General features: G+C 45.4%; 2 protein-coding genes across 2 annotated transcripts in view; one reads left to right on the top strand and one right to left on the bottom strand.

The window, feature by feature from the left end:
• Positions 1–1,570, top strand: part of LOC109516377 (oxysterol-binding protein-related protein 10) — a 34,212-nt gene extending 32,642 nt beyond the window's left edge. The window contains exon 13 of the mRNA XM_019870889.1: positions 831–1,570. Within this exon, the coding sequence (XP_019726448.1) occupies positions 831–875 (45 nt within the window). The 3' untranslated portion in view covers positions 876–1,570. The remainder of the gene's footprint in view (positions 1–830) is intronic.
• Positions 1,571–4,895: 3,325 nt separating this feature from the next.
• stt3b (STT3 oligosaccharyltransferase complex catalytic subunit B) overlaps positions 4,896–13,799 on the bottom strand; it is a 27,895-nt gene continuing 18,991 nt past the window's right edge. Inside the window, exons 9-16 of the mRNA XM_019870864.1 lie at positions 13,246–13,400; positions 11,919–12,130; positions 11,108–11,295; positions 10,374–10,545; positions 9,045–9,218; positions 7,747–7,860; positions 6,470–6,676; positions 4,896–6,346 (exon numbers count right to left, since the gene is read on the bottom strand). Coding sequence (XP_019726423.1) covers positions 6,272–6,346; positions 6,470–6,676; positions 7,747–7,860; positions 9,045–9,218; positions 10,374–10,545; positions 11,108–11,295; positions 11,919–12,130; positions 13,246–13,400 — 1,297 coding nt within the window. The 3' untranslated portion in view covers positions 4,896–6,271. The remainder of the gene's footprint in view (positions 6,347–6,469; positions 6,677–7,746; positions 7,861–9,044; positions 9,219–10,373; positions 10,546–11,107; positions 11,296–11,918; positions 12,131–13,245; positions 13,401–13,799) is intronic.

The following is a 13,799-nucleotide window of genomic DNA, read 5'->3' as shown; positions in this document are numbered from 1 at the left end:
TTTTTTCGGCTAAAAACGCCTTACTATACATGGTCGTTTTTTCGGCTAAAAACGCCTTACTATACATGGTTGTTTTTTTTCGGCTAAAAACGCCTTCCTGTACATGGTTGTTTTTTTCTGGCTAAAAACGCCTTACTATACATGGTCGTTTTTTCAGCTAAAAACGCCTTACTATACTGTACATGGTCGTTTTTTTTGGCTAAAAACGCCTGACTATACATGGTCTTTTTTTTCGGCTAAAAACGCCTTACTATACCTCATCATTTTTTCGCCCAAAAAAACGACCATAGATAGTAAGGCGTATTTAGCCCCAAAAAACAACGATGTATAGTCAGGCATTTTTTCCAGAAAAAACAACCATGTCTAGTAAGGCGTTTTTTGCCGAAAAAAACGACTATAAATAGTAAGGCATTTTTTGCCCAAAAAAACAATGAGGTTTAGTAAGTCGTTTTTTACCGAAAAAAAGATTTTGATGGTTGGGGGCCGGGGGGGGGCGAGATGTTTTCCTCTTCCTCGTGGGGGCATGACAGAAAATAATTGAAAACCACTGGTGTAAAGTAATATGACTCAAGTCTCAGTCCAAAGTAGTCCTCTAAAAGTAAATGTGAGGCCTCGGGTTAGTTTGCAGTCATGTGACTGCCCTTCTCCATGGTTACTCAGGGTTGGTGAAAGTCAGCAAATAAATTGCGCATCCAACACAAATACAAATAGTATTGCGAGAGTAATACTGCACCCGCTAGACTCTGGACTGATCCCCAGATTCGCTTCTGGTGTTTTCACTTTCTACATCTTGCCTGGACAAACGTCAAAAACGCGACAATATGTTGCAGGGAGACGGCTGGATGTACAACAATCCTCTGTGGAAGTCCACCTGACGGCAAGTGGAGGCGTCGCTTCTGGGGGCCGCGGGCTTCGGCATGGGGAGCAGCTGCTTCTTGAAACTGGCCAGCGGCGATTTCGACTCACCCTGTTGCCACGGAGACAGACAGGAAACAAGCAGCAGTGCCAAAGGGAATGCTCCACATGAAACAAAGGACAACGGCATTTTGTACGCGGTCGCTCGAGTAATTAGAGCCCTCCCTCTATTTTTCACCCATACCAAGGCCTTTTGCACATTCACATTAGAGAAGTCTGTCGGCGGTATTTTTTTACAGCCAATCCGATAGTTTTCTCACATATCGTCTTCTACTTGGCTCACGTAACGCTAATAAAACAAGTAGTTTGTAAAGCACTTTTACCAGCGGAGTCAAGATACACTTTTAGAATCTTTGGATCTGTCTGCCAATCAGGGTGGTCCATCGAGCCGGACATAAATGTGAAATCATATTGCCAAGACAAATGTACTCCATCAAGTGAATATGATTTGAAGTTTCTTTGGGTTGACTTTGTAAGACCGTATATTGGCTTTAATTCCTAACAGCCTTGATTGTTTGGTCTGCACTTTTGAATGTATCCATACATTTTTCATGGTTTATTCCCTGCCCCCCACGCCCCATCTTATTGTCTGCTTTATTTGTGTGTGTATTGTATTATTTATAGTTTAGTTTATATAAAGGCTTTCCTCTCCTCTAGAGTACAGACTGCATAATACAGTGGCTGTCAAACTAAGATCATGAATTGCAATTAACATCACGTAGTTCACACTTAAAAACATGACATTTAGCCTGGGGGTGGGGGGTAACTTTCTCGTGACATATTGTTAGTCTTCCCAACTCCTCAAATAACCACATGTTCATGGCAGGGTTTACATAAACATTTGCATACTTTTGTCTTTTTCAATGTGATTTCTTACCGAATAAGCTGAAATTCTGTGTTGAGTAAATTTTGTTTCGATGCCTTCCAAATTGACAACGTTGTGATTGTCCAATTCATGCCAGAGATGTTTTCGTCACCATAACGATTCGACTCAATAGCGTGTTTAAGTTGGCGTAATGCTGAAAAGATCCAGTAGATGGCACTGTCAGTCACATTTCCAAAAAAAAACCCTTCAGATACTTCGGCGCTGAGGAAAGGTCAGCGTGAGCACATATTTGTACATATGTGACTTGTAGGCTTACTGTAAAATATATAAGCAGTAAGATATCTGTGAATTTGAGCAATATTTACTCGTGATTGAAATTGTATGAAATTTCAAACCTGAGGATCCTCGTTGAAAACCAGCCACCAGCTCTCAGCAGTCGCGGATGCGTTCAGTCATCGGAGGGTGCACGGTGCCACCTAGTGGACAACTAAACCTGCAAAGACATACTTCCGGAAAGACTGCGGATGCGCTTTTTAGATGCGATAACACGACGACAACGCAGAGGGTTTAATTTAAGGGTATATTTAAAGATGATTGAACAAACAGCAACAGTGTAAATGCTCAACGGGAGAAGAAAAAGTGAGGGAAGCTGGAGATGGAAAATCGACTCGTCTATTTAGTTTGGATTCTCGGTGTTTGTCACCGGCAGCATTTCTCATACTGACCAGGAGAGGGCAACAACGTGGCCCCTGAAGACGACGAACGGATGTGGAATGAAAGCCGGGTTTGCCGCAGTTTATGGCAGGTGATTCCATTTCATTTTTGTTGGATGAAATCAAGCAATTTCCAAGGTAAGCCAAAACAGTCGTCATGGCGGTTCACTGAGTGGCACTAGTGTGCAAAGCGCCGTTGAACACGCAGCAGAAGTAGGAGGTTGGCTTGGATCGGCCAATGTGACGTCATGCCTCCAGATGAATTGGGAGTCAGGTGTGCACAGGTGCGGCAAGATGGCGACCGATCCGTTTATCAGGTAAGCACAGAGTCAAATGTTTGTCGCTTGCTTGTTCTCTTGTCTTTCAATGTCATTTTTCTTGTTGCAGGGTTTGCAGCTTTGGATGTTTGAGCATAACACGTCACAATTCATTCGCCTTTTCCTCGAATAGTGTACTTTCTTTTGCCACATTTTCAAATGGTTTTGGTTCGTTCGTTTGTTTTAATGCTGGCCGGCTCCTTTTTTTTTTGTTTTGATGGAGAGAAGGATTAATAGAGAGGGATGAGAGAGGAATGGAGAGAGAGGGATGTGGAGAGAGAGAGAGAGAGAGAGAGAGAGAGAGAGAGAGGGGGAGAGGGATAGAAAGAGAGGGATGACGAGAGAGGATAGAGGGATGAGAGAGAGAGATGGAAAAAGGGATGAGAGGGAGATGAGAAAGAGAGGAATGGAGAGAGAGAGAGAGAGGAAGAGAGAGAGGAAGAGAGGGGTGGAGAGAAGAGGGATAGAAAGAGAGAGGGATGAAGAGAGAGAGGGACAGAGGGATGAGAGAGAGATGGAGAGAGAAAAAGGGATGAGGGAGATGGAGAAAGAGGGAGAGAGGGGGACAGAGAGGGGGATGTGGAGAGAAAGAGGGATGAGAGAGATGGTGAAAGAGAGGGAGATGGAGAAAGAGGGATCAAAAGAGTGGAGAGAGAGGGGGATGGAGCGAGGGATAGAGAAAGAAAGAGGGATGAGAGGGGGCGAAAGAGAGCAAGGGATGGAGAGCGAGAGGATAGAGAGGATGGACAGAGAGAAAACGATGGAGAGAGAGAGAGCGATGAGAGTGAGAGAGACACAGGGATGGAGAGAGAGAGAGGGAGAGAAATAGAGAGATGTAGGGAGAGAGGGATAGAGAGAGGTGGCTGTAAGGTCACCAAACGGGTTATTCCGTTAATCTATCAGTGCAGCAAGTGCTGAGTCTATGGGCGCAAAAGACAACGTTGCAGCACTTCACAGGTACACATGGTGGACGAGAGGTGCCTTCCGTGATGCAGCCGTGGACGCTCGAGTGTCATTCCAAGCGGAATAAAGCGGCGTATGGTGACATTTGTGCTCACATGCTGACCCACGACCACACATTACACACATCGAGGAGCGACGAACGTCTTCCTCATGCAGCGGGCTACATGAGAAATGTCATTTCTGGCCAATTTATATTTTGCGACGCGGGTGCACTGAATGATGGGCATCTCATGCTTTGTCTAGCTGGCCATGAGCGAGAAGGCTTGAAAAATCGATGCCTTTTCTCAAATGTCATTTTCAGTGCTTTGATTGCGCATGAATTCCAATTCTGGCAATTTACGATCAAGCCAAGACAGTCATTGCTTGCCATTGAAGTGTCAGGTGAAGTTTCAAAAGACTCACTCGTCTGTGTTGCCAGTTTCCAATGAAAAAAAATGAAAATGAGGAAACAGCGTGCATTCCGTATGAACAGTTTTGAGTCTTTTTATTTTGCCTGTACAAACAGGTTTCACTAAAATCAAGAAATTAAAGAGATACGTCTAGCGCTTGTCCTCACAAGGGTGACGCCTGAGCTGGAGCCTGTCCCAGCTGACTTGGCGTACCCCTTGACAGGTCACCTACCAGTTACAGGCCACATATTGATTAGCATTTTAGAGCTTTCAATAAATCTAACAAGCATATTTTTTTGCCCATGTGCGATGAAGGCAAAGTGTGTGTCACATGACATTTGTGCTCACATGTATTACTGCGGTACGGCGGAATGAATGACTCCCTGAGCCGGTCAGTTTTGCTGCATGCCACTAATGAGAGTGATTTAAATAAAAATCTATGTGGTTCTAAAGTTGGGTACACGTGTTAATTGCTATCTCATGAAAGAGGATTGGATTTTTTAAAAAAAATCTGTTTTCCTGAATCAACAGAGCATTTTACTTGCCCTGTGCAAACAAGGTTCACCAAAATTGCAGCATGCGAGGCGACTGTATGCATTCCAGGAAACGAGCATTTTTCTCTCGTACTTATTTTTGTTGAACTTCTCTGGGCATAAAATTAAAAGAACCGGACATGTGGTCATTTCTTCCGAGCAACATGTCGGGCATGAGCAACAAAGATGCTGAGTCGGCAGGAAGCTTGGCACCAAAAACCCACCAAGGAACAAGGGAGGAGAGGGTCAAACAAAATTTAATAAAAGCATCAGCGTAAAAACAAATTTGCAAATATGGAGTTCTCTGTATTGAGATTATTTTTTTTTTGTTACAACCATCAAATTTGGACTTGTCCTACTTGTCTTCTTTGCATAATTGTTGGGAATTTTCTCGTGTGGCCCGAAACGGCAACGAGTGACTGGAAAACAAAGGTGATTATGTGTGTTTCCTGATGAGCTGGGGAGAGCGAGGCAAAAACGAAACGCGGATATTTTTTTTTTCCTCCTATCAGCATTTTCAGTATGTCGAGTTATTATCAGTTTGCAAGACCTCCACGCCTGTCGCTAGACGACGAACTAACGAGGGAAGACATCAAAATGTGAGTCAATGAAAGGCACGAGGGCTCGCTCGTTCAACTTGAGCTCCCTCTGCTGGAGGGGAGGCTTAATTTAATGAGGCCCCGACTTCTTACATTGTGTTGATTTGCCACTTTGAAGCCTGAGCAGCAAAAATTTACAATCTAAGCTATTTATGAGGGCGGGGGGATGGTTAGGATTGTAAAAATTCACATTCATTCCATCCATAACAAAATCTCAAGGCCCTCTGTACAAGAATTATTGCATTCACTGATCTATTTGCTGTTATAGAAAAAAAATAACATCCATAACAAAACAATGTTGATTCTGTATTAAAAAAAAAAATCACGACAAGAATCCAATATATTATACACCTTTGACATTATCTTTACACAACAGTTACATGTGCGGCCAATTGGTTTGTAAATGATTTGAAAAGGAAGAGGAAGCCACGATGATCAAGAAGGTGAATTCAAACCGGTGGGTGACGTCCGTCCATACCGCATGCGTTTCGTGTGTACACGTGGCAGGAACAAGGCCCGAGCACTTCCTCGCTTCTTCCGGAGTTCACGTGTGCCACGGAGAAAGGTCACGTCAACGGCTCTTTGGTGGAAAATGTTCCTACCCCCGCCCCCAGCCCTGCCCCCGCTTCCCCGTTCTAAACCTGCTTCTCCACCCCACCACGTGCACTGAGGATCACATCGTTCGTGTACCACAACTGTTTTAATTGACACAAACCAACAGAGCAGCCCAATGCCTCACCGCACATTCAAGTACAAAGTAAAAAAAAAAAAGAAAAAAAAGTGGAGAAAAGAAGCAAAACAAAATGTACCCCCCCCCAAGATAAAATGGACAACAGTTCTCTGGAGAGAATCAGAATTTGACACTTCACCTTCCTCGCCGCACGGGGGTGCTCTTGATGAAAAAAACGCTTGAGCCCAAGTGCCACAGAAATCCACACCCCGGTGCTCTTCATTGTTTGTCAGAGGTTTCTTCGCATTCTATTTTATTTATTTTTTCCTAGGAGAGTTCGTCTGGGTTACTTTTTTTGGACTTTCTTGCCTTTTTTCAGGAGCAGCTTGTTCTTCACGAAGCCTCGCTTCCTCTTGGCCGTCTGAAATTAGCAAATACAACGCAGGAGAAGAATTTGGCAAAGCTGTTAAATGAACAGAGGGTCTCTATGTATCAATACGAACACGCTTTGGATGCATACATGCATGTTGGGAGCCCTTTGTACCTTTTTGGACGTGTACTTCTGTTTGGGCACCACGGTGCGAGGCTTGTGGTCGAGCGGCTCCCTGTTGCCAAGGTTCTTGACCTTGTAGATCCTGACCAGCCAGTGCTCGGAGGTGAAGGCCTCCTCCAGGTGCTTGAATTTGATATCCTTGTTCCCGATCTCGGCGTTGCGCGTCCGGTCGAAGCCCGGCGGCGTTCGAAAGTCCAGCTGGGAGATTGGGAAGCGGGGGATAGGGGTAGTAGTAAAATGTCAGAAGAAACACAGCTTCCTGGGGCAAAAAAAATAATAATAATAAAAGCTCAATTAAGCAACCCGTCTCTACAAGAAGCAGAGTAAGATTTAGAGGACTCTAGCAGAAAGGCTGCAACATATGGACGCTTGCAAATCTTCAGGGGACTCTTGAAAAGGCTTTGAGGTCATTTTGCAGAGTAATGACAAAAGCTGTGCAAGGCTGCAGGTTGCTGGGCAAGATCCCATTTTGCTAGGGAAATAAAAATCAGTGTGCCGTGGGGCATGATCTACTCTCAGAATTGGCTGGAAAAGTCTTGATTACAAACACCAATCATCTATCTTTGCCTGTGACGTACAGTGACGGGCAAATTTACTCTTCCACTAGATGGAAGGCACAAAACCTCTGCATCCATTTTGGTGACATTTTTGCTCGGTGGCATGCTGTAGGAATTTTTTTTTTTTCCCGGGATGGAAACAGACCAAGAAAAGATTCGGCAGGCTGACGTTTTTAAGTCCCTTTGCAAAGTGTTTTTTCTTTTTTTTTTTTTTTTTTTTGCACTTTGCGCCAAGATCGTCGGCACTATTCTCAGTTGCCTTTACCTACTCTCCCCTCCAGTACCAAAAGAATAAGGCATCAGGAAAAAAAAAACCCTTGAAATCTTTCCTACCCACAATGCTGTCACAGCACGCGGACTCCCGAGGCACCCGCCGAATACCTTTCAACCAGTCAGCCACCTCTCGCGGCGGCGGCAGCGGCTGCTTGTTACCGCCGACAAAGCGGCATACCAACACAGTAACGGTGCACCCGACGCGTTCCGAGATAACGAGACTTGTGTGAACTTTCCCCCTCTCTACACACAAACGCGACTCATTAACCGAGCCCCTGAAGTGGATCAGAGCGGCAGGTGGAAATATCGAGGGATTCTAACCAGACCCGGCCTGCCCTCAAGAGGCGCAACTCAACAAATAACTGGAGAATGTTGTCGTGGCGGTGCAAAACGAAGAGGTCCGTCCGTTCGCTCGCTCCAACTCGGCGCTCGGCTCACCTGCATTTCGCCAAATCGATAGTAGGACATCTTGTACATGAGGCAGTTGAGCAGAGTGGGTGAACCGGCCTTGTCCACTCTGAACTCTCCCTGAGGGGTGAAGTAGTCACTTTCCTGGAAGATATTAGAAAGGAAAAAAAAAATTGAATGGGTGAATTGTTGCTTGTGTGCACTGTATGTTTGTCCGGATTTTTAGAGGACAAGGACCAAAACATTCTAACATTAAAAAAAAAAAAAAAAAAAAAAAAACCTTCCCAGATGTACAGTCATCCCCGACTATATTGCAGTTGGAGCTCATCGGATTTCCAATTTGAAAACGTCCTGTCATTTGACTCCATATTTAATTTGCATTTTATTTCAAAATAAGACCATTAGGACGAATACACGACAAAGCATTGCCATCTTCCTACTGCACCGTTTGTATCGCGGCGTCGAGAAAGATATAAAGTATGGGTGTATAAAAACGATAAGGCACGACTTGAAGACGGAATCTTACACTTAGGGGGGGAAGTGGAGGGGGCAGGGTGGTAAGCTGCACTTGGGTTTTATTGGAGGCAAGTGTTTAATGGAATCATCCAGACTGGGCGCTTTGTGAAAGGATCAGGTGCTAAGACAGAGCCGTGTAGACGGTTAAGTAGCTGGGAAAACCCATTTGAAGGCGGAAACGGCACACGGCTGCAACCTTTCCGCCAAGGAGGAGGCACAATATATATTCGACCAAAGACGATAAATACTCAAGCTGCATTTCTAAAAAGAGCCGCTTTTCTTTTCTGCCACTTCCTATCATTCTTTTTCATGTCAAAGTGACGCCTAAAAGCATCGATGACAGAGTTTACCAATAAACGAAGCTTTCAAATGGTTGCTACTTCCTCTTTAAAAGTGTGACTATCTTTTATACTCGATCTAGCGCCTCAGAGTGGTCATTAGTTCCTCTTGGTATTCAGCTAGCTTTAGTAGCTAACAGTCGACACTTTGCTGGAGTGGGGGGGGGGGGGGTCATGGGGGGGATGGAGCTGCCGGGTACATTTAAAGAGATTACGGCCATTTAAACTGATTATTGTTGCTCAGCTGATACGTCTTCGACATCTTTGTGGTGTTCAGGGGTTTGAGTCGCTGCACCCAATTATTGGCCGTGTTGAAACCCGCTCGACGTTAACTGTCGCAGCTATCAACAAAAGCCAGTTTGTGCGAATTTGCTCGTCGCCGGTGGGGCAAACCTCCTTCCTCTCACCGATGTGCTGAGCGGTTTTGGAGGCCTGCCGATAAAATTCGTCGAGGGCCGAGCCGCTGCCACTTACCCTGATGTCCTTTGGGTGCTCCCCTTCCGCTATCCTCACCATCCACAGGAACTTGTTGATGTCGTCGCCCGAGTAGCCGATGACGCCGCCGAAAATAATCAGCACGTAGTCCACGTCCAGGGACCGCATGATTTTGTAAGCTGCGCTTTCATTGGAAGACATGGCCTTGCCCACCTAAATGTGGCAAAACTCACTTTTAACACTTGAAAGCGTGCGACACGATTCATGTGATTTTGCTGGCATATATTCCAAATCTTGCTCGCAATCACCCATCCCTCAAACCATTATTGGCCAACTAATCACTAAAAAGGTTCTGAACAGCTTCGCTAGTCTTATCTACACCAGTTCCAAAATGGAGGTTATGCTCCAGTCTACATCGTCAGGCAGAGATTTAAAAACACCCTTTCTTAAAAAAAATAAACGATGATAATAATAATTTTAATTAATAATTACCCAGCCACTGAGATATATGTTGCCTTTTAATTGTAGATAAAATATTTGTGGGTGAATGACTGTCATGTAAAAGCTCTGTACGGGTAAGCAAAGAAGTCATGACCTTTGTCTATATTTTCCGGCAAAGGCTGTTAGTACAGCTTTGCGATGCAGCTTCACGCTCAAAGTTTTACCATCGCATTCAGGGGGAGGGGGGAAAAAAAAAAAACCATCTTAGGTTGCTAACCAGACACAAACACTTGCCAGAGTCTTGGACGCATGCAGGCTTTAATCTCGGCAGTTGGCTGCATCCTTGCGGACTAAACTTTTTTTTTTATTTTTTTTATGACGCTTGTAAAGTTTTGCCTCTGTGCTTTGTGAGAGGAAGCGCCTCCATAACCGTTCGCTGTCGCAGTCAAATGTTGAAGGAAAGCTCAAATAAAACGCGACAGAATCACGGGCACGGGGTCGCAAGCGGAGCGGTTAGCCGGGAGTCAATTACGCCCTCTTGCGCGCCACGACTTTTATTTGCAGAGAACAGATGAGGGAGGCGGCAGGCGGCAAAGGGGCAGTCAAAAAGCAGATGGCGTTTTCAACGTTAAACATTTTTTTTTTAAATCAACACCGCCACCCTCCTACAGTACGCGACAGCAATTAACTGGAGTGTCCTTAAATTAAAACGCTTAAGAAAACGACATTAATTGGGCTTTTCGGGAGAGAGCAGTTAGAATTGGCAATTTTAATTTTTTTTTTTAAATCAAATAAATGAATCACTGCGGAGCTTGATGATCATCCGGTGGCTGGCGGGAGAGATAATTTGTTTCTTTGGGTGCATCAAAAACGAGAGTGCAACATGGCGAGGCTGTGAACACGCTCAATTGAGGCCAAAGAGCTCACCAGCGCGATGTGACTATTGTTCCACGTGTTGTTGTCGACGAGCGTCGTCCTGTTGGCCATCCCCGCAATTTGATACCCGTAGTCCCACCACGACATGACGCGCGCGTGCTCGTCCGTGTTCTGCCTCAGCCAGTAGTAGGCCTCCCTGAAGTCGTCCAGGATGTTACGTGACCTGACAAGACAAAAAAGGGAAGCCGTCAAAGAAACGCCGGCCCCACTTGAGCGCCATTTCCTCACGTGGGGAGAAATTTCGTAATCAAGTGAGCGACGCGGCTGCCGACTATTGGAGCCAAGGTTGCTATTTGAGCGAGTACGGTATGCCGTCCCCTTAATGATAAGGAGCCCCGATGTCAATTCAGGAAAAAAAATAAAAAATAAAAATAAATAAATCACCGGTTACGCACTGTAGAAGCAGCACAGCGACCTCACGATACCTCGCTGTGTGTGTTTGGAAAGTTTGAAGCGAGCGCCACGCCGAAGATGGGCAATGACAAACGCATTTACGTGACCTAGAAACTCGAAAATAAGTAGCGATATCAAAGCGTGCGCTGTCACGCATGCATCAATATTTCAACAAAATGTTGTATGAAATATGCATGTCTTGCTGCTCTTTGTGGAGCCTTCCACTCCCCCATGTGAGAACTACGACCGATTTAGCTCCTTAAGCTATTCTTACTGCCATTGTCAAATTACGGCAAGAGGCGTGTCAATGTGTGCGGGGGGGTAGCTCCTACCCGTCGTGGTTGTAGGAGGCCAGCACCACGCTGGGGCTGGAGTAAGCGTTGCTGGTGACCCAGGTGCAGTGGACGGCAAACATCATCAGGAGCATCAACATCAGCATGGTGACGATGGACTTGATGTTGGGACCCAGGCCTTCTTCCGCTTTCTCCTGCTCGGACACGTGCTTGCGTACCTTGCCAGCCTGGGAAACAAAGACGTTTCAATATCCAAATGCGAGAACAAGAACGCCGCCGTTCGTCTAATTCAGGCTTTGGACTGTCCGGAATGGATCTCAACCAATAAGCGATTTCATTCCAATTCCATTGGCCCGGATGCTGCAAACAGGATATTCACTTTGGAAAAAATATCGATGTACATGTGGTGCTAAGCTTGGCACTCCACCTTTTGTCCGAGGATTGTAAACAAAGAATAAAGCATATCGAACCAGTCATCCAGCGCGCACACGCGCGCTTGGGGATGGAGTGAAAGAGTATCAAATAGCTGCTGTTGAATCACGGCTGAATCACAGGTTAGCCGAAATGGCTCCAAAAATATTGGTGGGATGCGGAGATGAAAGGTGAACGTCTGCCAGCCTTCCTGGAGTTGCTTGCATGCAATATTGGGCGTTGGGAGGCAAGCGTGCCGTTTCATGCGTTCACGGGTTGCGAAAGCAGCCATATCAGATGGAAATGGGGGGTTGGGGGGGCAAAAAAAATTGAGGCTGAAATTGTTATCAAGCACTGGGACCTGCGAGGTAAATCCAGCTCGAGGTGGTGTCATGCACTCCATCGGTACAGCACAACTTGACAATCCTCCCACCCATACCTTATCGTAGAGATTGCCCGAATTCCTCTTGTCGTCCTCGTCGCTGCTGTCTTCGGCGGGGGGTTTCTCCCGCTTGGTGTCATCTCCCATGTAGTGTTCAAAGACGCTGGAGAAAGCCACGGCCGACAGCATGCACACCACCGGCGTCAGCGTCAGCATGAGACGCACCATCACGCCGGCGAAGTACACCGCGCTGATGGCGTACAGGGCCACTGGCGGCAAGAAAAATAAAAAATAAAAATAAGCAGCCACAGGCTCAGCTAATCAGTCTTTTCTCGTTGTGCACATGACACACCCTGAATAGAAAGTGCGCCGGTGGCTTTTTGTCCTTGAAAAGCACCGACCGGGTTCAACAAGTGAGGGGCCGATCAATAGCAATAATTGGCTGAGTGAGTTGTCGGAGAAACAGACCGCTGAAGGACTTTTCTATCGCTTAAAGGTCCTCTGCCCTTGATCTCGACAGGGCTGGCCGATTCTTTTACCTCAAAAGCTACCTCAAAGTAATATGTTTCGACAGTGAGTGTCCTTCGGGGTGCATTTTTGAGAGGCCAGCCCGACTGCTGCCTATTCACAAGAATAATCATCTTGTATATTATATATTTTCACTAGTTTCCTTTTTTTTTCAGTCCGAGATGTACGGCGGAGAGTATCGACACCCTCAGACGTCTAAAAACTGCTGATATAGAAATTCTGCATCAAATCATCACATGCTGCCTCTTTTGTCATGAACAGAAGTTTCTCTTTGTATAATACAGTATTGGTCAATGAATGCTAACACCGGGTCAGACAATTATCAAGCCCCCGCTACATTTCATAATGTGCAAAAAAAAAAAAAAAAAAAAAAAAAAAAAAAAAAAAAAATTCCTTGGGGGGGATTCTGGAGCTGGTGGACAGCCATTTATGACTATTTTCTCCCAGCCACACTCTACACACTTCTTTAAGAATATTTTTTTTTAATCTGATTGAAGGCATTTCATTGTGACTCTCCTGAATAATATGAAAGTGTCAGCATTCACTTTGTGCAGCAGCACATTTGGCTTCACAAGTACTTTTGTGCTCCAGTCAATTCAGCCTTCCGTTTTCCATAATTCAAGTTCTGTCTTCTGTTGAAAGGCTGATCACGTCATTTATATTGTCATAGACAGCATGTTCTCGAGGGTGAGAAAAAAAAGACAGCTACTTAGATGGACATAGGAACACCAGTTTACATATGGTGTCCCTCAAGGTGTGGAGTTTGGTCCCCTTCATTTATTTCATGACTATCCATCAGGTGGTAGAATATGCCAAACATGCCACCCCCAATTCAAGTCAGCCCAAACAGACTTACCAAACACTCGCTCATCATTTATGTTCTTGATGCAGAACCAGAGGCCCGCCGGGAACGTGCACACCAGGATGTGAAGATCGAAGAAGAAGGAGACCCACGTTGTCGGCTGGTGCTCCGACACTGATGCGATAATGGGGATGTGGATCTTGGCGTAGCTAAGGGCAAATTTGGAAGGACAGACGTGAGAAATTTAACAAATTCCGTCGTAAATTCTCCAGAATAATAGAGTGGAAATATCTTTGTCATGCAACATGAAGATATATCGCCACAGCTGAGTTAGGCTCTTCCTTTGGGTTTCATGCTCTCTGTTCATTCATTACGGCCTTTTACGATACAAGTTGAGAAGTTTAATTAAGAGTTTTTATAGAAAATAAAGTGGGGGGGGGGGGGGTTGTATCAACCTCGAAAGGAAAAAAAATGTGACACGGCGTCAATCAGCAACTGGGGGGGAACCGAATATCACACACGTCTGTCATTTGGAGATGACAGGATGCGTGTTGCTATGCCTCTCTCATCATGGCAGAAAAAAACACACTCAAGTCCCAGGGCAAAGA

This window comes from Hippocampus comes, unplaced genomic scaffold (assembly GCF_001891065.2).
Source record: "Hippocampus comes isolate QL1 unplaced genomic scaffold, H_comes_QL1_v1.1 scaffold35, whole genome shotgun sequence".
In the NCBI taxonomy this organism is placed as follows: Eukaryota; Metazoa; Chordata; class Actinopteri; order Syngnathiformes; family Syngnathidae; genus Hippocampus; species Hippocampus comes.
The sequence above is the reverse complement of the archived record's forward strand: the minus strand, read 5'-3'. Positions and strand labels throughout refer to the sequence as shown.